The 26,621-nt window shown below is 42.7% G+C and overlaps 2 protein-coding genes across 9 annotated transcripts in view; one reads left to right on the forward strand and one right to left on the reverse strand.

Annotated features, from left to right (window-relative positions):
• Positions 1 to 6,290: 6,290 nt before the first annotated feature.
• On the reverse strand, positions 6,291 to 17,735 carry vrk1 (VRK serine/threonine kinase 1). Of its 4 annotated transcripts, none has more exons than XM_042072957.1 (14): positions 17,612 to 17,735; positions 16,579 to 16,732; positions 16,383 to 16,438; positions 15,943 to 16,012; positions 15,094 to 15,181; positions 14,584 to 14,692; positions 13,911 to 14,003; positions 13,038 to 13,170; positions 11,888 to 12,008; positions 11,299 to 11,357; positions 8,949 to 9,121; positions 6,962 to 7,043; positions 6,579 to 6,661; positions 6,291 to 6,533 (listed from the first exon to the last, which is right to left on the reverse strand). In XM_042072957.1, exons 2-14 carry the CDS (start codon positions 16,730 to 16,732, stop codon positions 6,450 to 6,452), a joined length of 1,305 nt encoding a protein of 434 aa, XP_041928891.1. In that variant the 5' UTR covers positions 17,612 to 17,735; the 3' UTR covers positions 6,291 to 6,449. The 4 variants fall into 4 exon arrangements, with proteins under 4 accessions (XP_041928891.1, XP_041928890.1, XP_041928889.1 ...); XM_042072956.1 differs by having other exon boundaries at positions 6,291 to 6,548; XM_042072955.1 differs by having other exon boundaries at positions 6,291 to 6,661; positions 17,625 to 17,735.
• Positions 17,736 to 17,833: 98 nt separating this feature from the next.
• si:dkey-288a3.2 (protein phosphatase 1 regulatory subunit 37) overlaps positions 17,834 to 26,621 on the forward strand; it is a 52,234-nt gene continuing 43,446 nt past the window's right edge. For 2 of the 5 annotated variants that reach the window (XM_042072949.1, XM_042072952.1), the window contains exons 1-5: positions 18,330 to 18,688; positions 19,080 to 19,177; positions 23,514 to 23,559; positions 25,380 to 25,480; positions 25,587 to 25,706. In XM_042072949.1, coding sequence (XP_041928883.1) covers positions 18,550 to 18,688; positions 19,080 to 19,177; positions 23,514 to 23,559; positions 25,380 to 25,480; positions 25,587 to 25,706 — 504 coding nt within the window. In that variant the 5' untranslated portion in view covers positions 18,330 to 18,549. Of the gene's footprint in view, positions 17,989 to 18,329; positions 18,689 to 19,079; positions 19,178 to 23,513; positions 23,560 to 25,379; positions 25,481 to 25,586; positions 25,707 to 26,621 lie in introns of those variants that run through there. The other 3 variants (XM_042072950.1, XM_042072951.1, XM_042072953.1) reach the window with 3 other exon arrangements.

The raw sequence follows: 26,621 nt of genomic DNA on the forward strand, positions 1-26,621 counted from the left end.
TGCCTTTCCCATAGACTCCCAGCTAAGTTCAGGATGCCCTCGTTTGAATGACACCCTATTATTTCCGCTGAGAGGGCCGGGAGTCCTTTGGACTTGAACTTCAACTTGACCCCGGCGATGCCTGGATCGGATATCAAAACACACAGCCATCTGGGCCCAGCCCTGGCCCTCTGGGTGTCCAGGAGCACGAGGTTAATATCATACGGTTAGGGAGCGGAATGGAGACTGCAATTATCTTCAATTCCAGGACAGAAAATCCTATTATTTGATCCCCGCTTTGACAGATGGAGGGGCAGCCACATCCTCTCCCATTCCAGCGGAAGCCAATCTGGTGACTGGAGCCGGGGGTAGGAGAAGGGTAACAGAATGGTGGGAGAGGGCAGAGGGGCCGCAAAGGTTGGGTATCCCTTTATTTATTTATTTTTTTAGAAGTGGGGTGTGTGTGAGAGAGAGAGCGTGTGTGTGTGTGTGTGTGTGTGGGGGGGGTGGTTGCCTATGAAACCTGATCCAGGGACCTGGTGGCTAATTTTGCCTCCCCGTAGCCAGACTCACACACAGCACAAAGGGCTCCGCAGAGCCGTTTGAGGAGCATACTGCTGTGGGGGAAACCGACAGATGACTGCGATGTCCTGAGAAAATGCTCCCGGGCCACTAACGGCTGAGAAATGGCACTGTGCAGATTTACATCAGCACTCTTGGTTATTGAGATCCAAGGCTCTCTTGTTTTCCCTCTTCTAATAATGTACTATTCAGTTTGAACTCATAATAAGCAATACAATGTTTCTTTGAATTAATACAAAGTAGTACACACTTGGTTATTGCGTCCTTTTCAGCTTGATCCAAACATATGCTTTTCATTTTTAAGTCAAAATATGCAATACATATGTTCTAAAATGAAGACAGAGGCACACTGTAGATGACTACTTCTTTTCCCTGGTCTCCATTTTTAAGAATATTTGGGGGCCATTACAGGTCTTCAGAAGCACACCAAGACTAGTCATCGGTGTCCCCCTAGGCTCTACTCCACAAACGGCCCACACTAAACCGACAAAAACGAAGGGCACATTCACACTAGACACTGGACCCGAGTTCGTTTGGACCAATGGTTCGGTGTTCGAATGCTGTCTGTGCCAAAACCAGGAAATAAACTGGCGTTTTTGTGACGTTGCCAAGCAATATTGGTAAAAAGAAGCTAGTGTTTGACATAAACGGACCCGGATCCGCAAACAAATATGTATGGAGACCAGCTAGGTCAAGGCTAGGGGGGGGAGTAATCGCACTCGGATACGGTCCAGTTAAACTGACCCAGTGTGAAAGGAACATAAATGTTTATGCCCTATCAAACCCCTGAGAGTTGATTTACAGATTTTTACATTCCAGAACCAGCGAAAGCTTATTTCATTTTGTTTGTGTGAAAAAATTGGCAAATATGATGTTAATAAAGTCAAAGAGATATTGTGAGTCTCTAACAATCACAGTTCATTAGATATTACAATTACCAAAACTCAAAATGAATGAAAATAACTGTTAAGTTGTCCTGTTAAGTTTAATGTTGGTTTTACCACTGAAATGTTACTCATTGAGGTGTTTTTTTTTCACAGGTTGGCCAAATGCACATGTAAAAGTAGTCTCACGCAGAGCCCTTAAACAGAAAGCAGGAAGCTCTGGCATCCTGTCCCCTAAGACCTTACCGAGGCTGACCACAGTAATGTAGCAGCCCACCAGAAGCCCACCGTGACATTGTTCTGCGGGCCACGTTCGGGACATTGCCTTGGGCTTGCTGCTAGCCGGCGTGTTCAGTGAACGAGCACAACTCCCAACTGGCCTGCTGCCCCAAGCTACGGCAGGCCCCACCGCTAGTCTAACGGCCCACTGCTGCAGGGGAGCGAGCCGGCCAGACGCTGTCCTGGCTTTTAGGCAGCCAGAGCAACAAAGAGTTCTGCCCCCCCACCCCCTCCCAAGCTTGCCCCGTTGCTGGGGACACATGGGACAGGAGCGTGGAAGTTGCCCCGAGATGACAGAGCAGGAGAAGAGGACTCGAGAAAGGGCTGGTTATTCTCGCCGAAGAGGCCAGACAGTAAAGGGCATCACTGCACCATTAAAGGCACTCCATCAAGAGCGTAATGGGTGCCCCGTTAATAAAAACGTTACTCGCTACCTTGTAAATCGGCTGATAAATCGCTCTCCGTGTTTGTTTTGTCTTAATGGTGCACCCACCGTGAAGTCCATTAGACAGCGTGACCTAATTTAAGACTCGTCGCACACTGCGCATCCGAGTCGAGCGTTTAGCAGCCAGTGTGGTTTTGATATTGCGCATCCGAGTCGAGCGTTTAGCAGCCAGCGTGGTTTTGATATTGCGTAAAAAAGACAATGATCGAGTGGTAACGGGGCGTGACACAAGTTTGATCCTCTTTAGGACCCCCCCCCCCCCCCCCCTTCATTAGAATACCCAACCCGACGCTTCAGCGCAGATCTACAAGCGTGTGCACTGTGCACAAGATACGTGTCCGTGTCACATTAATTAACACGCCCTCTAGTGCCACCGCCTCTGTGGCGTCGTCAACAGTTACACTGGCTATGTTTGGCAGTCTTCACTTGTCCGAAAAATGGAGAGGGTTATTGGGGAGGGGGCGGGGGGGGGGGGGGTGGTGGTGGAGGGTCATATGCATTGAGGAGACTGAGTGGAAGGATGGGAAGGATCTAGAATGAGTTGGGGTGTAGGGGTGGAGTACAGGGGTGGGTAGCAGGGGGTTGGCGGGTTGAGATGTTCACTACAGAGAGCTGGGAGTACCAGATCTCATCTAGCACTGATGAACATGTCTTTTTGATGACCACTATGTCCACTCGCTGCTCCTGCCAAGGCTAAATCGAATTAAAGCCCTTCAATTTGGCCCACGGACAGAGTTTTGGCACTTTCGTCTTGGAGAAGCCTCACGCCCGGAGGACATGAGAGGCATTACGGAGACAGCCTTCCTCAGCCATTCCTCAAGTTACACACACACACATACAGAGAGAGAGAGAGAGAGAGAGAGAGAGAGAGAGAGAGAGAGAGAGAGAGAGAGAGAGAGAGAGAGAGAGAGAGAGAGAGCCAGTGCCACAGGCAGCGTCCCCAAAGAAAAAGAAAAAGAAAAAACCCTGCTTATTTTCCTGTCCCCCCCACCCCTAAAAAAGGGAGGGGGGGAAGAAATTAAACGTGTATCTACATTTTATCATGTCTGGTATCGCCTTTGAAAATTGCAGGTAGTGGAGTGTTTAACATTCTCTTGTCAAGCACACCCCTGCTGGGACCATAAATGCCTGTCCAGTTTTTCTCTCAGCGGCAGTGGCAGATTAGAAACAGCGGGAGGACGGTGTAGTGTGAATACAATACCGATAAGAACGTGTGTCCTAGCCTCTCTGCTACGCCTCGGCTCCACCAATGTGAGAACCTGCTGTTTTCTAATATTTACACACAACTAGAATCGCAAATGTACCATAACTGCACTGAAAGAGGCCCCCTTTTCTCCCCCTCTCCTAGCTTCCACCGAAAAGTCTGCTTATTCTTTTGTTTGTAGGATGTGTGTGTGTGTTTGTGTGCATGCAAGAGTGTCGAGCGTAGGTGAATGGTTGGGGAAGGGCAAAAAGTATTGCAGAAGTAAATAAGAATGAAATAAGAGTGAAATTCATTTTGCGCCATCACCCTCAGCCACAAAAAAGCGAGCGAAAAACAATAGGACAGAAAAGTCTGTGTGGCTGCTAGATCAAGAATGTTAACAATAAAAGGCCCAGAAAAATACGACAGTTGAAAGAAAAATACCTACATTTTAGACTGTCATTGACAGAACTAAACACTGTTTGATGAACAATTGTAATTCACATATATTTCAGGCACTACAAAGCAAGCATGAATCATTATGATGCATCTAACCGTTCTGCAGACCCGTACAAAAGTGGCCTAAGTTCTTTTAAACATTGAGTTTTGTTTGCCTTTAGTTCGTTATTCACTTTGAACATCTACTCAAGACCAATGAAGAGAGACACATGGACAAAACAAACAACACACAACAAAGCCACCATGGGCAGGCAAGCAAGGCTTAAAAAAAAGGGGGGGGGGGGGGGATCCACCTAAGCGTGCATCTGCGCACGCACTTGGAAAACAAAGACACCTGTTCACCTTTCCCAGAGGATAACATTAACTTTCCTGTGCCTCCGAACTCATTATTTGACCACATTTGCTTCTCAACGCACCATGGAACCAACAACAGTCAGTCAATAAAAACAAAACGCAGCACCACCACTGAATTTAATCTACCCAAATTCTGACATCCATATTATAAAAAGGTTCACGGGGGTTGGAAGACCCAAAAGCTCAGAAACCGTTGGGAGACATTTTCAGTTTGGCGTGGAGTCCACAGACGCAAGCCCTGCAGCAACGGGGACACTCGGAGCGAGAGAGTGGATATAAACGCCAGTCAATCAATGACCACAACTGGGCACACCAAAATTGTGTCTCCCCTCCTTGATCAGGCTGTGGGGGGAACCGGTGGTAATGTTGTGTTTAAGTGTTGTTGCTGCTCCCCAGCCCACCTTCACTCTCTCCCCCCCCCTCCCCTCTCGGTGCTATCATTATGTGCTACTGCCCCCTGCTGAGAAGCGGTGGCTGTGCGCCCCCAAGGTCAGAGCCGAGGAAGGGGAGGAAAGCACACAGGGGTGCGCTTTAGTGCGCGCCACCCCGCCGATCAATTCCGGTGCCACCGGCGAGGCTCCCGCGGCTCGGGCACCGAAAAACAAACATTAAGAGAAACATCTTCCTCTGCGTGCGGCCCTGACGGGGAGCTAGGCCGTCTAACGAGAGCTAACAAGGCAATGAGCACAGCACCACTGAAGTGCCACTGGGCAATGCCAAAGTGGACGCGAGGGAGGGGTGAGGGAAGAGGATCAGAGGGAATTCTGATTTCCATGGCAGGGTTTTGTTTTGTTTCCCTCTTCCTATCACCACCACCCACACCCCCACCCGACACACACACACACACTTTGTTACAGATCAGCTACTCCTGTCCAAAATGAAAGGGCAGTTTCCTAATCCCATCAATGTGCTGGACTGGCATGACCCCAAGTACAGGGAAGGCATGTTTTTTTTTTTTTTTTTTAAATGGAGAAACTAGACCAATTGCTTTAATTTGGGATGGTTTGGCGAATAATGTCAGTTAATTTGCTGCCCTGCACATCAGCTAGGATTACTCTTCCCCTTCGGACAGAGCCTGGGAGAGCACGGAACAGTGTGGCACGACCCGTCAGCCGTTTCACACAGAATCAGACGCAAAGCCAACCTAATAAAAGCTGATGACTGATGAGTCCGATCCACATCATCCGTCCAACTGACATTAGATGAAACTGCTCTGCCAATATTGCCAACGAGCAGCAGCCATAGCAATGTAAATGCTTCTTGTTGACTGCTCATAAGACAATCAGTTTTGCGTTTGAATTGACAATAACACAAGACGCGCTGTTACCTCCCCGAGGCTGGAGCTGGCTCATGTTTATGTATTCTCTACCTCATCACTGTGTTCCTTTGATCCCCGTATGGCATTTCAGATCGGAGATGATAACAGTGTCTCAATGGCACTAAAGCTCCACTGCAAGACTGCCAGAGAGAAATGCAAGGTGAGAATTTCCTTCCGTGCCTAAATAAATAAATATATATATATATATATATATATATATATATATATATATATATATATATATATATATATATATATATTATTTTAAGGAACCTGACAAAAGTTACCAGGTGAAACGGCTACGTGTAACTTTTAATGAAGTTTCGGAGATGAGCTGAGCCGGAGAACATCGCCTCGAACTCAGGACACCCGATTCAAAACAGCAAGTGACACGGAAAAGCCCGACCCAAGCGTTCCACTTTCGTCAACTCCGTGATCAAATGGCGGAGGAGCAGAGAGGTGCCGCAGCGATCCCGCGCCCCGCGTCCCTGATGTACTCGTTCGTTCGCTCGCTCACTCCGCTCTCTGCGGAGCCTCGCGACGTCTTTACCCGCCTCGGCACAGGTATCAAAGCCCCGGCTCACCGCGCCCAGAGATGCCGCAACGGCAGCCAGGCGACGGCTTTCATGGCAGGAAGAAGGGAAGAGGAGGAGGAGGTGGCAGTGAAGGAGCTACGAGTGCTCACGGAGTGCTCCTCTGGGGATTTCCTTATCGAGGGCAGAGCAGTCCCCAAGAGCTCAACCTCATCCTCTGATTATTCAAAGCATTACAAAGGAAATGAAAATAGCTCCTTACTCTCAGCAACGCTTCTGCCCCCAAAGTATTTATTATTATTTTACACAGATAGAAACAATACTCAGTTTTTAAGAAAACTTAAAAAATGTACAATGTTTGAAAACATATATTCCATAAACAATAAGAGAAAGAGACAGTGCCTGACAAGTATCATGTAACAGTGTTAAAAAGTTAAGCAGCCTTCTTGGCCCTGCCTCTTGGCTTCTTGGCTGGTTCAGGCATTGGGGAGGTTTGTGATGCCGAGTCCACTAAGCGCTTTTTGGGAGTTGCCTTCTTGGGAGTTGTCTTCTTGGGAGTTGCCTTCTTGGGAGTTGCCTTCTTGGGAGTTGTCTTTTTGAGAGTTCGCTTTTTGGGAGTTGTGGTTTTCTTTACTCCATTGGCCTCTGTAGGAAAAGTGAAATGTGCATTTAGAGCAAGAAGTAAATTTATGATCCCCTTTTTAAACATGGGACAACACAAAACTTGAAACTTAAAGCACTTCAATAGATACATTTTCAGAGTTACGAGGTTGAAACTACTCTGGAATGGAGGAAAAATATTTTTTACACTAGAATTGTTCTTGCACAAAGCATTTCATAGAAAGCAGTCCCTGATCACCACTAGGCTGTAGTGAAGATCCAACACAACTCTTCAGGATAATTTGTCCTGCAAAATAGGTCAAGAACCTTGTCTGGAGGACTCACCTTTCTTTTGAGGGGCACGCCTCTTTTTCACTGGACTGCTGTCGTCTTCACTAGCCATAGCCTTCTTTCTTTTAGTAGCGGTCTTCAAGATGAAACGAAGAAGAAATAAATAAATAAAGAAATCAATTGACGGTACACAGAGTTAGGTCACAGAGCACTGGTCAGGTCATTTGACAACAACCAGAGAGGAAATTAAAATTAAATATTAAATATGACCTTTAGTTACCATTGATAATAAGTATTCAATCAGACTTGTTTTGTTTTTTTTAATATATATGGGCATAAGGACTCACAAACTATCAATGCACCTCTATGTATCAAAAATATATGAAAGAAAAACATTAAAAGATTTCAATTACATGCATGCATTTCTGAAGACCATTGACAAAAACCCCCAGACGTTCAAGGTCATGAACAAAACTCTTATCCTCTGAGCTAGCATAGCGAGTTTACATGTGACAATGTAACATTTTGATTCCACTTACCAGTAATGAATACTTTGAGCAAATTTCATCTCAGCATACTCATACCCATTAAAACCCTTTTTATTTCTGTCGAATCAAAAGCGGTCGGCAGCACGCGGAGGGTTTTGAAATCACACTGACTCAACTGAGGTTACGAACAAGATGCACTTAACGACAGCAATCAACCTCTCCCACTCGGTCGCTCCGGCTGCACAATACAGACTCGTCCCCTCTCGGACCTGAACCATCATCCTTACCGTTTTAGTCCCCCCCCCCCCCTCCTCCTCTCTCCCCCCTTCCCCCTTTTCTTTCCTTGCTTTTCCTCTTCCTTCTCCCCTCTCCTCACATTTCCCATCCATTTTGCCAATTGCTACATCATGATTACCATCTAGACCCCGCTGGGCCGAACAGATTGGCTCGATAATTACATACAATAGCGGCAGTGGGCAGGTAACCCTCCGCTGGCACGGGTGAGCTCCCCGGTGGCACTCTCCATATGCAAACGGCATTGTGGGAAGTGTCAAGACCGTCCCCACCCCTCCGCCGCCGCGGCGGCTCGCTGATTGCCGGGCCGAAGCCGGCTCCCGAGGTTACGGTGTCAGCAAATTTGTGATACATCAGGCAGGAATAAACACCGGCACTCAAAACCTCTCTGCAGAGGGAGGCGAACGGGTGGTGGTGGGTGGTGTGTGTGTGTGTGTGTGTGTGTGTTTGGGAAGAGGGATTCATATTGAAACTCTGGAGAAAAGCTGGAGACTCTGTTAGTTCGGCTGCCAAGGTTTTGATGGTGGACGCCAGGGGTCTTGCCACTGCCTCCCTCTAGTGAAAAAGTAGAGATGGAGGAATGGCTAGATGGAGAGCGGGTTGGCTGTCCTTGATTACACTGTCTCTATTCCACTGACATAATTAGCTTATCCTTTGACACATAAATAGGCTCCATAAATATATATATATATATATATATATATATATATATATATATATATATATATATATATATATATATATATATATAATATAAAAAAGTAAAAAAGTAATCAAACTGCCTCAATATTGAAAAATTTTGCACCACCACAGTGAAAGAAAATGTAAGTAGAAAATACAAAGAAAACCTCCAGTTAAAAATAAAAGATACAAAAAATAAAATAATTGAACTACTGGATTTATACTTTTGTTTGGTGGTGGTGGTGTGTGTGTGTGTGGAGGGTGGTAAATAAGTGATGGTCTGAGCACATCTGTTAAAAGCATCATGCTTTAATTGTATTTGAAAATCAATGCACTTGGCAACGTTTCCCACTAACCCCAGTAATTAGACGTGGATCGTGAGCTGGCATTTTTTAATCGCAACCGCTTTCAACAGGTAAACAAATTATCTTAGGTATCTTATAAAGGACACTTGAAAGGGGGATTGCTTGGCTGTGTGGAACGTGACGGAAGTTTTAAACGGCAAAGATGCTGCTAATGTGACCAGAGCTACTTTGCATATCAGCGATTGGAGAGAGAGAATTCAAATGGATTCTGACCTTGGCTTTTACAGCCGCGCCGCCATTGGTCGCCACGGAGAAGTTCAGCTTGTCATCTGCAGATGCCCCAATGGACTTGAGGCCGTCCAGTAGAATGGTCCGAAGCTTCTCGTACGGCGGCTTGTCGCTGTAGCCGAGTGTCTTGACCTCCTCCATGAACTTCACCATTTCATCTGGTATTTAGAATAGAAATCGTAAAACTAAGATGGGCAATGCTGCATGCTGTATCTGGGGAGTGTTGTGCTACAAGAACATCCATTTGCAATGATTCTGGCTGGAATAGGACTGATGTATTTGTAAAGCAGAGCTTCTGTCGAGTTTCCAGAACCATTCTTCAAAATTACAATTTATTTTTCACACTTGCACACACACACAACAATGACAGACACATCCAAAGGACGTTTTAAACACTAAGAGGAAGTCCCGAGTAAGAACACAGAGAGAAGACAAGCATGACATTTTGACCTTCAGGCTATATTTAATGGAGCAACACAAAACACACACACACACTCTCTCTCTCAAAACTTTTGTTTACCGTCGCAGTGCTAAAATAGTCACACTAAACAGAATTAGCCATGAAGCCTGTGAAAAACAGTGCCGCCTCCCATCGCCGTCCTTGTTGTGAATGCAGGCATGCGTGTGTGTGTGTGTGTGTGTGTGTGTGTGTGTGTGTGTGTGTGTGAGTGTGTGTGTACATGCACGGCAACAGCCCGGGGAGAAATCTCTCCTTCTGCTGCGTTGCTGTCACAGAGCTTAAGAGATGTCAGCCCATCAGCTGGCGAGTAAAGGACTCCACTGACGTCTTTGATATTAAAAGACAGGGGGAGAGCACAGCGCTTGGCGAGGCTCGACCCGGGTGAGGAGCAGGAGAGGCGGGCGCCATGCCACGCGAGTGGAGAAACGGAAGCGTGGTGGTCTGGGACACACACACACACACACACACACACACACACACACACACACACACACACAAGCGTTGAACTCACCGGCAACCTTTTCCTGTGACAGAGAAGATTTTCAGAAAGTTCAAAGATGAAATTGCGATTGCTTTCCCTGTCTTTTTATCAACTCGGTTCACTTCCTAGACTAGCAGAGAGGCACAACAACTAAGCGGCCAAGTCTAGGCTTCGAGTTTGAAGGAGTAAACAACGTCAGACTTTCTAGCCGAACACCGTACACTTATAGGCCCATATGGGCACCTGTGATTCCTTTGCTCACAGCTGGTGGCATGTAGAGAGTAGTACCACAGACCAACTGAGATTAAACTGCGGCTAAGTGTGTGTGTGTGTGTGTATATGTGTTGGAGGGGGGAGGGTTGGGAGAGGCCCTGCTTCACTTCGCAAAACTTCAGTAGCAAAATAAATAAATAAATTAATAAATAAAAACTTGCAGAGCACTAGCGTGGCACTTGTGAATTAGCGCTCATTATGACTGACATCAGTGGGGCCGAACTCGTTTCGAGCTGAACAGAAGCCCTCGCGCTTGTTTCCGCATCGGCACCACAAAGCACTTCAGTTCAATTACGGCTCGGCGCATAAACAAAAGGTGGCCGTGGTGCTCCAAGCCATCACAGGTGCTCTCAAGGACTTTGGGGTACGCGTGCGATGGGAGGCGAGAGACAGGCGACATATTTACTGCGCTGTCCAAAACCAACCTGCTAGCTTCATTAAAGCTGGAATAGCATTTTAATTAGCTAGAAAGGACAGCTTTTCATTAAAATGCAACGTGGAGCGACTGTTCTAGAAATATGTAAATGAAAAAGAAAGACATTAGAGTATGTTAAGGGTGGCATGCAACTGTGGAAAACAAACCAGTGCATAGATAGTCTTTAACATCATGGCATAACTATTCTTAAGTGACATAATTTCTGTATGTTCGTTAAAAACTTTTTTTTAAATGCCAGTGACTGAGTTCACATGTCTGGCTGAAATGCAACCACAAATGCTAAAGCCAAGTAAGGGAACTCAAGTTAAAATTAAGCAGATTCACCATTCTCTGCAATGCATTATGTTATCGCTACATTCAGTCTCTATGCCAGTGTATGTTAACAATATATGAAGAGTTTGGTTTCAAAACACTATATTTCCATTTTTAAAAACATTAAAAAGTCATGTCATTTAATTGTTTTAATTCAGGTAATATCAATGAAATTGCAGTTATGTTGTTTTGATTGCGTATCAAGATAAATCAAACAACAATGCCCAATTACAGTTTTACTGAAATTACTGGAAAACAAAATGTAAAAAAAATATTTATGAAAATTCATTAAAATGGAGGATATAGCGTTTTGGAACCAAACTCCTCACATTGAGTGCCATCATTGTTGGGGTGCAAAATAATCTCGTCTTACCTGGCTTATTCTCCGATGGGAAGCATTTCTTCATGAATTCCCCAATATTGTCTCTGCATCTGAAATAAATTAGATCTCTCATAATCATCCTGAATTCAGCTGTCAAGACGCATTTATCAATTTAATTAACATTCAACCTTTCGACTTTATGTCACTGAAGTTGGTGGATACTTTTTGTCACAAGTAAACTTGACAAAGGGATGCTGGCAAATTGTTTAATTGGATATATAATATAATATAATACTGTACACATCCAGGCTCCTATCACCTTATCTGATAAACTGATAAGCAAGCAAGCACTTTTCATTAATGCAGCCTTACTGCTGGCGTTGACAAAGTCAATTGAATTGTGCAACCAACAAACAAACAAACAAACAAGCCAGCAGCACGACATAAAGACAGCTAGAGGAGAAACGAAGGCTCAGGTAGGACACAAAACACCGGAGGGCCCTGTGGTAGCGGAGAGAGACACCGTGCTGGGGCCGAGGAATTTTGAGGCAATGTGTCAGATAATCAGAAACTCTTGTGTCACAGAGGAGTTGGAGGAAGATACTACAGTGTGACAGAAGCGTTGGAGGAAGTGACATACGTGAGTTTGGAGTCTCGCACGTAGACGGGGTCCTGCAGTTTGTCCTCCCAAGGCAGTCGTCCACACAGCCACTGCACCATGCAGTAGCCCAAGATCTCCAAGTCCCCTCTCCGAGCAGGAGCTAGTGAAACACACACACACACACACACACACACACACACACATTCAAGTCAGCACACACACACAGTTAGAAATGAGCTAGAAGTTCTTTGTTACTTCCACTACCGGCAGACACTACAAAAGCCACTCAAGTTAGTATCATACACTAAACTAGCGCCAAATGTTACCTTATTTGGACATGCCATGTCAGATTGAAGTAGAATTAAAAGAAAGAATAAATTGTATTTTAAGCATTCTGCAAACATTCTCCAAAGCACACACACACTCACTCACTCAGACACACACAAACACCAAAAACACACACGACCCAAAGATGTGAGGTGTTTCCTTCCCATTCTGGAGCAGATTTTGAGGGGTAATGTTTTACTTGCCAATCTCACTTTCACTCCATTAGAGTTGCAACTGATTGACTGATGACATTTGTCAACCAATCCAACATTTGTGTAGGATGACATTCTTAAGGTACAAAGGTAGTATAGGTACAAATGTATACTTTATAGACAGGAAGGTAAAAATTGATCTATCATGATTTTCATCACTATCCAGTTTTCTGCAGGTCTGTGAAAGGTCCCTAAATCTTGTTCAGTCATGCAAGACAACCCTGAATCTGACCAATTGTCCAAAACCTTCATGTTGTCTGTGGAATCTCACCGCCTTACCCTGAAAGCATGGCTGTGTGTCCACGTATTGTTTTCTCACAGGAAAACCTATGGGATATTTTTAGGGTTTTTGTCACACAAACTGACATACCACCTTAAGCAATGTGATCCTGGTTAACACGCCCATTACGAAGCTGATGATCATAGCTAACCAATAGCCCAATGACCCAACCCAACTGTTCCGTCCACACACATGAAAATAACAAAAAAAAAAAAAAAAACACTTCCAACACTCCTTAAGGTCCTTAGGAATGCTGTCAGTTCAGGTTCTTGGCAGCAGACACAATACGTTTAATTTGCTATTGACACAATTGTTTCAACTGTTATTGGTGCTAAACTGAATTGAATTTAGTTGAATTGACTTGACTTACACACTCCTTTATGGGCATCGATGCTGGTGAACTCAATGGTCCCGTCGTGGCATCGCTTTGGGTCTTCTTTATAGTCTTTCGTCTGGCCTTCAGGTGCATAACGGTATGCCAGCCCATAATCTACCAGAAACACCTGCAACCCCCAAAACGGACATTACAAATTGAGATTACCACAAGTCACAGAAGGACTATTGAGGAGATATACTACTCACAAAAAGTCAGGGATATTCGGCTTTCGGGTGTAATTCCAGGATATACCTAAAATCCACTATAACCTTTACAGGTGAATGTGACCTTCTCTAAACTTTGGAATGCGCATTTCCATCCTTTCAATGTTTCAATACTTCCTGTACTGAAACATTACATTTCACCCGAAAGCCAGGTGTCCCTAACTGTTTGTTAGTAGTGTATACAGCATTCCTCTTTACTGCACTGGCTGCACTACAATGAACATCACACTGCTGCTCTGCTGCATGGCACTGGCAAAGTGAGTAAATAAATATGTCATTTTACCAAATTAAAAATAGAGTCAAAGAGCAAACACTAAACCTGCAAATCCCATGAGGCCTTTTGTGAAATTGTAATTTAAAAATAGCACAGTTTAATAATACCCTACTGCATTATTAATTTCCCAAATTAAATATTTGTCCCTGCCCCAAAACCCTCAGCCTGTTTGCCTGAGACTTGCACTCATCTAATCTTCCCTCAGCTCAGGAGCAGCGAGAAAAAGGATTAACATTTCAGTAAATAAATAATAATAAAAAAATATATCTATCTACATATATATATATAAATAACACATCACAAACGCATAGGGTGGTGTTTATGGGGCCAGCGTTTCTGCAGGCTCCTGTGTAAAACGCAGCGACGCACCTGATTGGGGTTGGAGTAGCTGAGCAGGAGGTTGGAGGCCTTGATGTCAGCGTGCACATACTCGTGCTCATGAATGTACTCCAGCACGTCCAACTGCAGAGCCAACGGAGCAGGGACACAATTAGGCATATGCAAATAATCAGCAGACCTGTGACGAGGCTACACCTCATATAGCTGAAAAGCTGAAAAGACCCATCTGTTTACCTGTATTTAACACAATTAATTCTTACAGAATAGTAGTTTGTATATGCTGATGGTTATTGTTATTATTCGGTTGAATTGTATTCCGTCTGTAACTAATATTTGGATTTAAATATTATTTAAATATTAGTATATGACTTTAAACTGCTATTTTCAATGTTAATGTAATGTGTATTGATGTCAACAATGTTTTGTTGGACAAAAGCAAGAACTAAGGACCGATAAACATGAACATAAACACGTATGAAGGCATAAAATAATTAAAACTTTTAATTGTTTTTTTCTGAGTGGGGGAATTTGCCTCTTCCTATATGCACCCATCTCTGAACACTTGACTAATTTTGCACACATAGTGCAGACTTCCTTATGTTCCCAATTAGAATTATTTACGTCCTGAATAACACACTTTAAATGTCCTCGTTGTGTTATTGTCCTCTCGGCAGTGTTTCAGCAGTGGCTCCCACAGACTCACCAGCTTAAGGCCCAGTTGCAGGACCAGCTTGTGTGGAAACTTTTTGCCGTTCTCTTCAAACTTCTTCTGCAGGTCTGTTCCAAATCGGTCCATCACCATGAACCTGTACCTGAAGGAGGAGGCCAACACCAACACAGCCACTAATTAGAGAAATTTTGCAATATTGAGCAAAAAAAATAAAAAATAAAAGCTGTTTGCAAGGGCACTTAATGAATTCCTACTTGAGCTTCTATAATTAATTATTTTGTATTTTTTAAAGATGAAGTCAAAATTCTCAAAATTTGATTACGCTCTGGTTTCTTTATTCCGCTATGGCAGTACATTGTAGCTCTGGGATTTAGACACAACAATATGTTTTAGGACATCAATTTAGGCTTCGCAAAACATTGGTCGACATTATTCACCATTTTATTTTACAGTTTATCGACCTTAATCAATTAATAATGAACATAACTGACAGATCAGTCGATCATAAAACACATTCGCTGGAGCCCAAATACTGCAGCTTACCCTTTTCCTCCTTTATTATGGAGTCCAGATCCCCAGTATCTTGGAACTCCTAGATGCTTTAGCTTGTGTGACTTCATCCAAGTCTGAACTTCAAAACAAAGTGAAAGTTGGACACAATAAATGTATAGCCACGCAGTCAGTCAACAACACACAATCTACCTACAGTAAAAGGGAGAAAATGTATGTATAAGTATATGTATATATACTCTTTTGATCCCATGAGGGAAATTTGGTCTCTGCATTTATCCCAATCCGTGAATTAGTGAAACACACACAGCACACCGTGTACACACAGTGAGGTGAAGCACACACTAATCCCGGCGCAGTGAGCTGCCTGCATCAACAGCGGCAAAATAACAATAATGTAAAGAGCTGCATCATGGATGTACTGTATGCAAAGCACTAGGTAATAAGGCAGCATATAAAGATAGTGCATTATTCCCTACACATATCCTTAAACTTATTGGGCCTCAAAGTAATAAGAATGTGATCCCTTGGGGAACGGACGTGCCGGCCGGAAGGTAATCTGCCAGTGAGACAAATATTTACCAACACTGTGCTATTCTGATGAATAAACCATGAGCCTGGCTAAGTAATATTACAGTTAATTGTCATGGGATGTTGACATTTGAATTGTTATTGAATAAAACGCAAAGCTATGGCCTTGGGGCAACCACTCATGCCACATAAGGAATCTGATGTTGGTGCATCTTTACTTCCAAACGACCCCTAGTGCAGATCGGAGAACTTTGTTTAATTAAGGATTTCTTTTTTTGTCTGCTTTGTGTGTGTGTGTGTGTGTGTGTGTGTGTGTGTGTGTGTGTGTGTGTGAGGGGGGGGGGGGGTTACTTAGATCAGGCCGGGCTGCCCTCTGGTAAAACTTCAGCTCACAGAACAGCGGACCATTTTCACTGGGCTCCTACAAAGGAATGACCGTGTCATTGGGGACAGTAGATTTACATACATACAGCAACCAGCAACACAGTGTGGCCATGTCAGATGCACTGAGAATTACACCAAACTGAGAATTGTGACAAAATGGTATTATATATAAAAGTGCAGGTATAAGTAAGTAGTACAGCACAAGTAATACTATATGATACAATATGTGATGTTATGCATAGAGGTGAAATGGACAGAGTTGGATCTGAACAATGTGAAGTTCAGCCTGTGCAAGAAGTATGAATTCACTCAAGTAAAGTACAAGTAAAGTAAACTACCCATGTAAAGGTGCACATCATGCTGAAAAAATATATGCTACACGAAAGAAAATATGAAAATGTTCTCACCACTTTGATGACATAGGGGGCATCTTGTCCCACAGATTGTGCATCTTCTTCATTTGCTTTAGTTGACAATGATGATGAGGAGGAAGAGGGCAAAGGTGATGAAGTATTAATGTTGAGAACACTTTCTTGGTCCATCACATCTGCCATAGATTCTTAATTGCCTGTTCTTAATCATAATTATATCCCATACACTTACCAAGGTACAGTAGACCAAAGCCCCCTTGGCCAATGGGACTGCCGAGCTTCCAGCGTTTCTTGTGACTGTCAGTCAGGATCTCCCCAGGCGGAAATTCCTCTGCCAGCTTCCTTTTGGCTGGTCCTCTACCTCCTGTCTTAGCCTTAGGAGGCATCTAAAAAGGACAATATACCAAGAAGTAAAGAAATTATGATGAAATGTTATGGCAATACAATATCACAAAGGCTGGGCGTCGCAGCAGTATTGTGTGAAAACATTTGAATACATTCTTCTTATAACTGGATGTCTTACAAAATGTGGATACAACCGTGAGTCATTCACGATTCTGCAACATCCAATGCATGGGTAGCCTACTTTTTTAGTCAAGTCGCCCTTAGCCAAATGCTTTAATCTGACAATCCTAACCATGCTTCGAATTAGCATGTTTTCTAGAAAATAAAACATCAGTGAAAAAAGAAACCGAATGTCTGACTGGTAATAGAATCATTCTCGAAACATCCTCGGACCCAGTTAGCGGGAAATGAAAGCAACAATCACTTTGCCAAGATTCTATTACACCGCCTGTCAGCTGATTCGGCAAACTAACGTTGAATTCAAACCAATAGCGATAGATCTGTTGTCAAAACTCAGATGCGGTGCTGAATTTAAGGAATCGCAGTCTGTCATGGTAACATTGCTTTACACTGTCGATACCAAGACTTGTACTGAAAGACAAGCGATACGGATGTGGTCTTTCTCCATCATTGATCTGCAGACAAAACTTGGCTAGTTAGCTGGCTGAGTGTTTCTAGCAATGTTCCATTAAACATAACAACTTGATCACTTGAGTGACGGTGTTTACGTGGAACAACTGTATCGCGTAGAGAGGAATGATAAATAAGTAAAAATGAGCGGTCGTATTTTCAATGCTTCCGACCATTGGCTAGCGTTAAATTAGCTGACATGTGAGTTGACACTATCTATCCTGTTACTAGCGTGTATTGCTGTTACATTTTGACATCGTGTGTATCAATGTAGTAATTCACATAAATACCTGTGCAACCGACCTTTAAGCTATACTTTAAAAGCAATGTTAGTCTGTAACGCAGTTGCAATTTGCCTCCAACTCCGAAGTTCCCGCACAACTCTTTACCAGGAAGTCAGTGTACCCTACGAAACTTCTGCAGCGTCAACTGATTGGTCAAAAATGTGTTGCGTACTTCCTAGTAGGAGCGTGGCTGCTCTTGGTTGTTGTAGTTCTATTCTTAGCTTTGGTTGTATGACGATTTTATTTGATCTTGGAGATGCTCGATGCTGGATCGGGTAAAGCAAAGAATAACTTGAGTAAAACGTCATTGCACTTGGTCATTCATCTAGGTTTGAGGTCATGCTAACGTTTTAGCCTTAGTGTTTCCTCAAGATAAACTTCAGGTGTGAAATGTTTGAAGCTATGCCAGCAGAGTGTTATTGCACGTTCAGTGTTACAGTCAATGGTGTCACTTTTATAGTTCACAAATAGCCTACATACTGTATTTGTCAGGCTCTCTTATGTCCTCTGTCAGTGCAGTTTTTTGCCTCTTGTTGACATATTGCATTTCACCTTGCATAGGTGCTGCTCAAGTGATTTAAATAATTTATTTTGCCAGCCTATCTTGTGACTAGCCTACTGAAAGCTCATGTATCACAAGAAATCAGCAGCATTTAGTCTAACCAATTGTGTTTTACAGTTTAGCCCTATATTAATCACACTGTGACCAGGTGTAGGTTGAGCATGTTCAGATTCTTCTCAGATGCACTCCAGTTTCTCTTTAGTGGCTTAGCCTCCGCAATAAATAGCCTAGGGAAGACTACTCTAAAGTCTCCAAAGTTCCTGCTATATTAGATTTCAGCCACAGGCTACTGGCCATGGGGAGTACCGTCAACCTGGGGAGTTTTTGCTAACTCTCTCTCAAGACTGTAATATTGCTATTATCCCATGAGTGACTGTGAATTATGACAAAGCATGCTGACGAACATGGAGAGCACTTTTCAGATTCTATTGAAAAGGATGGAGCTGGAAAACATGTGTCTTTCCCTCCTGATGAGGAAATTGTCTCAGGGTTTGCAGAGTTCAAGGGCACTCAAAGTGGTGGTGAGTTTTGTTTTACTGTGTAAACCTGTGTAGCCTAGATGTGATCAGTAATATTGTCCCTGAACACACTCAAATAGCATGTGTTAGTGATCAGTAATATTTCCCCTGAACACACACATGGCATGGCACTATGTTTATTTGAATTCTTTCTTGTTGGATGCATATGGCACATGCACATGAAGGTTGGATGCACATACAGTATGCACCTAATGCAAAGTCAAAGAACCACCAAGTCTCAAGACTGAATATATCAAGTAGCCTAGAGTGTGTTTTGGTAAAATATTCTAAATGTTAACCTCACATGTGCTATTGACCAATTAACATTATATATCTGTAAATAGCACTTGAATTGTTGGTTAAATAATGGTTTAAAACCCTTTCTTTATCTCAGGTGGCAGTCCTACTGTGGCAGACATTATCTCTGCCTATGAACAGAGCTGTGAGAAGCATCAAGTCGAGCCCAGCCTCAAAGCTGTGGAGCAGATCAAGGTTAGAGAGTGCATGACAAATGTCCAAGCTTCTTAGGAAGTTGCATGTGAAATTGCTGATGTTGCAGATTCATTAAAAAGGGTGGAAAAAACCTTTATTAAAAAAAAAAAACATTACTGTATAGCATTTCCACAGAGGCCAGTATACTGTATGCACAGGGGCTCAGTCATACTAGACAGTTGTGTTTATGAAGACGCACACAGACACACACACAGACACACACACAGACACACACACACACACACACACACACACACACACACACACACACACACACACACACACACAGGTATATCCACATAGATACACACACATAACAACACAGATACAGTCACACATGCAGGCTTATCCACATAGACACAGGAGTAGACCTATCCATACACAAATACCCATACGCGCAAAGAGACGCACACACACACACACACACACACACACACACACACACACACACACAGACACACACACCTCCAACCAACCCCCCCAACTCACACACATACTCGAGGCATGCATAATTCAATCCATGCAGCTATAGTTGTTTTACTTGGACCAGATATATTAAGAGCATCGGTTTCTCCTCCGCATAAATTTACGATTAGATCAAGGAGAATTATTTGTAGAAAATTAGAAGCTTTGGAGTGCTTACATTAAGCACACACTCAGTATTATCTTGGAAGTGTTAATGAACCCAATTGCTTTTGAAAGTAGTGTAGGTGGTCCCTTTAAAAGAGTAAAATATGTATGGCTAAGTTGACGCTAAAAGGAGAGCTATTTAGTCGAGAGCAGCTAGTGCATACCTAATGAGACTATGCAAAATGGGGCTTGCTGCATGCTTAAAGAGCATATTTATTAAATTAGGTATTTTCAGGCAGGGATGTCCCTTGGGGATGGCTGTTGAGAAACTATTTAAAGCTTTTATTGCACCCGTGGGCTTCCACTTTTCTTTGAAATGTTTAAAGTGGATAAAACAGCGTCGCTTTTGGTGCGTCTCTGTCTGGGCTGTAAACAATTGGAGGGGTAGCAGCCGAAGACTCCGGGCTTTGAGTTTTACAGATGAACCTGATGCTTCAAGTTATTTCCTCAGTAAAGTCTAACCTTCCCAAATGAGTTTCTTTCCCTCATTCTGTGATCTTGTGCAAGAGCAATGCTGATTTGTCTTCTTGTGAAGCTATTCAGTTGATAATGGAGAGAGAGCAACAGATGAGAAATTCCCCTGCACTCTAACCGGTGTCATCGAAATAACAGCGCTTATAAACTTGTTTTATTGATATGATTTTCCCAGATCTCTTAGGACGTCTTTATCAGGAGTGTCAGATAAGACAAGACAATGGACAAGGAAGCCATTTATTTCAAGGGCATCCATCAAACACTACATTTGCAGAAATCATATAATGCTATTAAAGTTTTGGTATAAGTTTTACTTTATGTGAACTGAGAGTAAATTGCAGTCACATACTCTACATGCATACTGTAGCTTGAATGTCATGAGAACTATGTTATGTTTTCTGTTTACTATGTTTACTGTATTTTTAGCACAAATACCACAGCTGGTGGTAACCTCTGGGTCTACCGTGATGCTGTGTATCATGGTAGTGCATCCTGTGTTGCCATTTAAGTAAAGAGCAGAAAAAGTCATGAAAGGCTTTGGCTTTGCCCAGGGAGAGCTGTGGATCTTGTGAGGAGTTTGGTTCAAACCAAAGCGTTTTCCCAAAGTGCTTGGTTCATATCCTTTCCTCCTCCTCCTCCTCCTCCTCCTCCTCCTCTTCCTCTCCCTTTCTGGCTGTCCTCTCTGCTGGTTGTGAGAGCAGCACAGCACTTCAGCCGTTTGCAGTGAGCCCTCGACCCTCAGATTTGCAATAACGCCTCCACCTCGGATACGGAGAGGGTTTCTGTAATCCACATGCTCATATCTAAACACCATCAAGTATAAATAACTTTGGGACTTTTAATTTTTAATGTGCATCTTTACCCTCTGGACTACAGTCATCGATGATTAAAGGTCCTCTCTCTTCTCTCTCTCTCTCTCTCTCTCTCTCTCTCTCCCCCCCCCATACCCTGCTCTTTACCCCCCCCCCCCCCCTCTTATTTGCTGAATGGTGTGGACAAATTTATACTGTACTCACACAGCCTATGACAACAGCTCTCTCGTTCTACACAGCCAGACATTGGGATGTATGTTGTACATCATATTTGATATTATCAGTTTACAGATTCACAGCAGTCTGTTAAAGGTCGTATTTTGCCAATTGCCCTGCCATGCACTTGCAGAAAGCAGTACTGGTGAACAAAGCCAGATAGCAAAAATATTTTGAAAGTGAATTAAAATTTTGTGTACGTTTTCATCCTTTTAATGATAAATTAAGTTACTAATTTTGTCTATGCTCTTTCTAGACACTGCAGGTTTAATTGCTAATTGTTAACTGGGAATGAATATATTTGCATATTAATTAGCTCACAATTTACATTTTTAATTTGCTGCCTTCAAAGGCTGTGAGATAAAAGGTCGTGTTATTTTAAATAATTTATCCTTTATTGCAGAAAAGATGCTGAAAGGAAAATTTGCGGGCGAGTTTAACCCCTGAGAGCTTTTACTGTATAAAGTGTTCCAAATTCTTTTTTAAAACTAATTAAATGACGGGGGGCGGAGGGTGGGTGCTCAGAAACGTCCTCTCTACAAAGCCACCCAGAATATCGAGTGGTGGAGTGCATCTCCAGAACTGTAAGACTGAAGAATGGCAAATGCACAAGAGATGGCCTCAGCGGAAGTCAAGTTTATAAACTGCGTCCCATTTTGCCTGGGAAAGAAAATGCTCTCTTTTTATCACTTCGTTTTCTTCTCTCCCTCCTGACATGTTAATACGTTTGGCACTTAGTCGTTTCATTTTTCTTGGGAAAAAAGGAAGAAAAAAAAAAACAAGCTGCTCAACGCGTCGGTTTAAAAAAAGTGGGCTCAGAAGTTTATTCATTTATGAACTTCTAGAAGTTTGTGAACAGCATATGAAGCGAACAGTCCTGGTAATATTGATGGATGGGTTTCTGATGCTGTGCAGTATGCTAACGCCTGATAAACAGTTGACGTCCACATTATGTGTTGTAGACAGTGTAACCCACAAGTGTCTTACTTAATTCAAGCATTTTCACACTCACTGAAAGTTTCAAAGTCAATTATTCACCATCAAAGCAACACAAAGCAGTTATTTTACCTTACAGCTTTAAACTCACTCTGATACTATCTGACTTATGATATGGAGAATGACGTCTCTTACACACTCTCAAGGCCTGAACGCTTGATATTGCACTATGTAACATTGTTGATCGAGTAGGATTGTGACCCTTTTAGTCGGTTGCTGACAAACTGGGTGCCATCTTAGTATTAAATGGTGTTGATTTATATCATGAAATGATATCACCTGACTATATTTAGCTTCTTTATATTTACAAGTGTAGTGTCTGTTATTCATTGCATTATGCAAATTGCATGACACGACTATAGATTAATTAAATGCAATTTGCTGAATATTATCCATTCTGTGTACTGTGTTATTCAGAGCACTGATTCCCTGCATAATACCCCAGTATTTACTTCCAAAATATACAGTGTAAACAGCTTGTGCAAAGCCTATTCTGTTGGCCATGTCCCTTTGTATTGCCTTGCCTTTGAACAATGAATCATATATTTGAAGATGAAAGACAACATGTGTCATATATGAGAATGAGTCTGCACACAAAAGCATTCGCCTCATTGGAGTCATCTGTAGCCTTCACTTGATGCAGGACTAATACAAATGATCACTTTCTGGAGACTTTCTGGAGACTTTCTGGAGACAGGGTAAACCTTTGTTTTTCTTTTCTATAGGACTCTTATTATTATCAAGGATATGACTTGTAGGTGAGGGGGGAAGAAATCAAAACAAATCTCATCCGCTCTTTTGTCAAATAATGCTGCTGATTCCTAAAATACCAAGCATTGGCAGCCTGTCTAGCTATGTGTCATTGAAATAAACCATTTACTGTATGTATATGGGCTGATGATTTCAACAGTAAACTGGACTTATGCTTACTGCGTACCGGTAATGACTTACTGCAACTTACTGTATGGAACTAGCAGCCAGGCTACACTGAACGTGCAACAGAAGTGGAATGCATACGTATCCGTTGGTTATAGTGGAAGCTAATGGTTACAGCATTTGAACGGTCTTCTTCAGTTCTGCATCTGCTATAGCCTGACTGTTACTAATTACTTCACTCTGACCTTAGAAAACATGGACTTGCTGTTGCACAATGTGACAATTAATGTGTGATCCGAAAATGATCTTGTCCTTCTTTATTCTGCCTGCAGCTAGTTGCCAGTGTTGGCATGAGAGCTGGATGTCTTGATCTAAGAGGTGAGTTAACATGTGCTCACATTTGACTGATGATGGGGAGGATACTCAGCCATACACCTATAACTCTCCAATTACAGCATATTACATTCATATTTGCTTGTTCTCTAAGGAAGAAGGCACTCACATTGACCATGATTGTGTCATGGTCCAAAATGCTTAATTTATCTTATTGCCTGTATCAATCATTGCTACGGACTTATATGTATAAACAGGCTCACTAATCATCACATTAGGTATACCAGAAATATTCTGCAGGGCAGGCTGCAATCAGTCTGTGAAATTATACCATTCATCATTCATGCTGGTACCAAAGAGGATTAATTTCATTGCATGTTACATTTTGATTTCTGATTTGTGTTGGTCCTGGTCAAAAAAATGTTAAAGTGCTTCTATTTTACTAAATTCAATTACAATTTTGGGTAAGGCTTATGGTGTTGGCAACATGCCTGTTTTGATAATGACCGTGTTCTGAGATGTGCCAATTAGTTTAGGGGGGATTAAGTCAACTTGATCCATTAACATTTGGTGCATTTTAGTAAACATTAGGAATAATGATTGCAGTATCAGGCCATGGAGATGAGACCACAAACATCATAAATATGCCACCTCTCATTTTCCTGCATGCACAAACAAAAAGATAGTCGTGGAGTAGACAATTCTACTTTGAGTTGGGTAGGCCATAAACCACAGATTAGAACCAAATCCAAACATTGTGTTTGAGTGAAACTTTAAAGTGTTCTTGTTATGGTTCCATGGAGGGGACAGTGTTTTTGTCAGAACACCCAAGGAACGCTGGTCATCACACGTCCCCTCAGTGGTAAGCTACTCCTGGCATGAACTGATGCCATCTCCATGCCACCCTGCGTCTTTATCTGTGCTGGGCAGAGTGGATGAGGAAATAGGATTTCAGATCTACTTCATCTGCTAGGGTTAAGTGATTATTGTTTAAAAGAAGAAGAAGGAAAAAAAAAATGAAAAACGTAATAATTTTACAAATGATTATGCTAATGATGAATAAATGATCCAGTTCCCAACACACAGCTTGCAGCCATACGAGTTCCCCCTCTCTGGTCAGACAGATAAGGCTGTGCGAAGACGGGGGCCTAATAAACAGGGACCGCTGTGGTCATCAAAGTCATTCTCCAGGCTTTGTTTAAAAGTCATCTGCTTTTGAATAATCACAAGCCCTTTGATTTGGGTGCCAGTGACAAGGCAGGGAAGGCACTAGACGTGATTTTGTTTATACGCATGCACACCCCTCCTTAGAGCTCCGATCTAGACTCAGGGGTGTACAGTACAGTATGTTACATTACATTAGACGTTACATTACATTACATTACATTACATTACATTTGGCTGACTTATTTTTAGCCAAAGCGACTAACAACATGGTAAACAGTTAAAGCTTTTTAAAGCAATTCTCTCAACGATTCTAGGACAATTTAAAAAAGGTAGAGTACAATAAGAATAAGTGCATCAGTGAGTGCTGTTTTTAAACAGTCGAGTGTCAGTTCTAGACAGGTGCTAAGTGCTAGAATCAGCAAGACTAGTTGTAAGTAGTGCTACGAGAGGAGATGTTCTCTGAAGAGCTGGGTCTTCAGGAGTTTTTTGAAGATGGAGATGGTATACACTGTATCAGTATACTGTACTGTACTGTACTGTACTATGTGTTGGATTTGTGGATGTGGTTGTGTTTTGCTGCTAAATTTCCAGTTTTATAGTGGCAAGTGACACTTCCTCTTGATTTGATTGTCTTCACAGATGTGAAAATAAACCTTTTTTCTGTAATGGATCTTTAAAATGTTTTTGATGTATTCCAGGTGAACAGCTGGATTACTGCTCATGTGAATCTCTTGAAGATATTTTGAAATTCATACAGTTTGATTCTATCAATCTTCAAGAGACAGAGCTTGAGGAAAATGTAAGTTTGTACAGTAAGTGAATGTTTCTTTTGTGGTTAGTTATAAGAGACAGAGAAGTATTATTATTTATGCCTGTGTGCTAACAGCCATTTCATTATTTCATAGGGTGCATCGTCCTTACTGGAAATGATTTTGTACTACGAATCGGCATGTCAGCTCAATATTTCATCCAACGTCCACATGGGCTTTGCTGGCTGGAAAGCCCTCGCACACCTTACCCGACAGGTACAGTACGGAGTGTGGAATCCCCAAGAAAGTATGTGTGGATGAATTACAGAGTTTTCTACAGCAGTATGTGGGGTAGCAGTATCTCACCAATAGAGTAGCAGTCTTTCAGTATTCAGTCCAAATGTATAGCATATGTATATCATGACTAAAATTACATAATAGTCTCAGTATTTATATCACAAAGGTCTACATGTCCTTTAGCATTTTGCACTGATACCAATACATGAATGAACATGCCATTTTATCAGTAATGTCAGTGTATTTGATGCATACCTTTTGTGTGGGCGAGTGTTGTTTCCACACCATGAGCTCAGTGCAGATGATGGCTAGAGTTTGGATGGTATGACTAAAGATCCTTGATTACTCCGCTTTAATCCGCTCTGCTATTTGCTAGTGGATGCACTCCAACATGAACTTATTTAGCGCATGTCCATGGCAAAGGGGTGGGGTGGCGGTGTGTGTGTGCGTGTGTGTGTGTGTGTGTGTGTGTGAGTGTGCGCGTGTGTGTCTGTGTGTGTGTGTGTGCGTGTGTGTGTGTGTGCGTGTGTGTGTGCGTGTGTGTGTGTGAGCGTGTGTGTGTGTGTGTGTGTGTGTGTGTGTGTGTGTGTGTGTGTGTGCGCGCGTGTGCGTGTGTGTCTGTGTGTGTGCGTGTGAGTGTGTGTGTGTGTGTGTGTGTGTGTGCTCGAGTGTGTGTGTGTGTGTGTGTCTATTGTGTGTGTGTGTGTGTGTGTGTGCGTGTGCGTGTGCGCGCGTGTGCGTGTGTGAGGATCTGATGGACTTCAATGATGCCACCACTGGCACTCTCTCTGGCTGTGTCTCTCAAGATCAATCAAATCAGGTCTCGAGGAAATACGGTTAAAAAAGGCCAAGATGAGACAGACAGAGGTAGAAAAAAAATCTGGACATCTTTTG

Source organism: Alosa sapidissima, chromosome 19 (genome assembly GCF_018492685.1).
Source record: "Alosa sapidissima isolate fAloSap1 chromosome 19, fAloSap1.pri, whole genome shotgun sequence".
Lineage (NCBI taxonomy): Eukaryota > Metazoa > Chordata > Actinopteri > Clupeiformes > Clupeidae > Alosa > Alosa sapidissima.

Bases quoted from the DNA above. Each gene is read 5' to 3' on its own strand.
- vrk1 (XM_042072955.1), bottom strand. From the start codon at position 16,732: ATGCCTCCTAAGGCTAAGACAGGAGGTAGAGGACCAGCCAAAAGGAAG. The intron at 13,171-13,910 runs GTGCGTCGCTGC...TGGGGGTTGCAG, and splicing joins GCTACTCCAACCCCAATCAG to GTGTTTCTGGTAGATTATGG. The intron at 11,358-11,887 runs GTATGTCACTTC...AATTTATTTCAG, and splicing joins GTGCGAGACTCCAAACTCAC to ATGCAGAGACAATATTGGGG.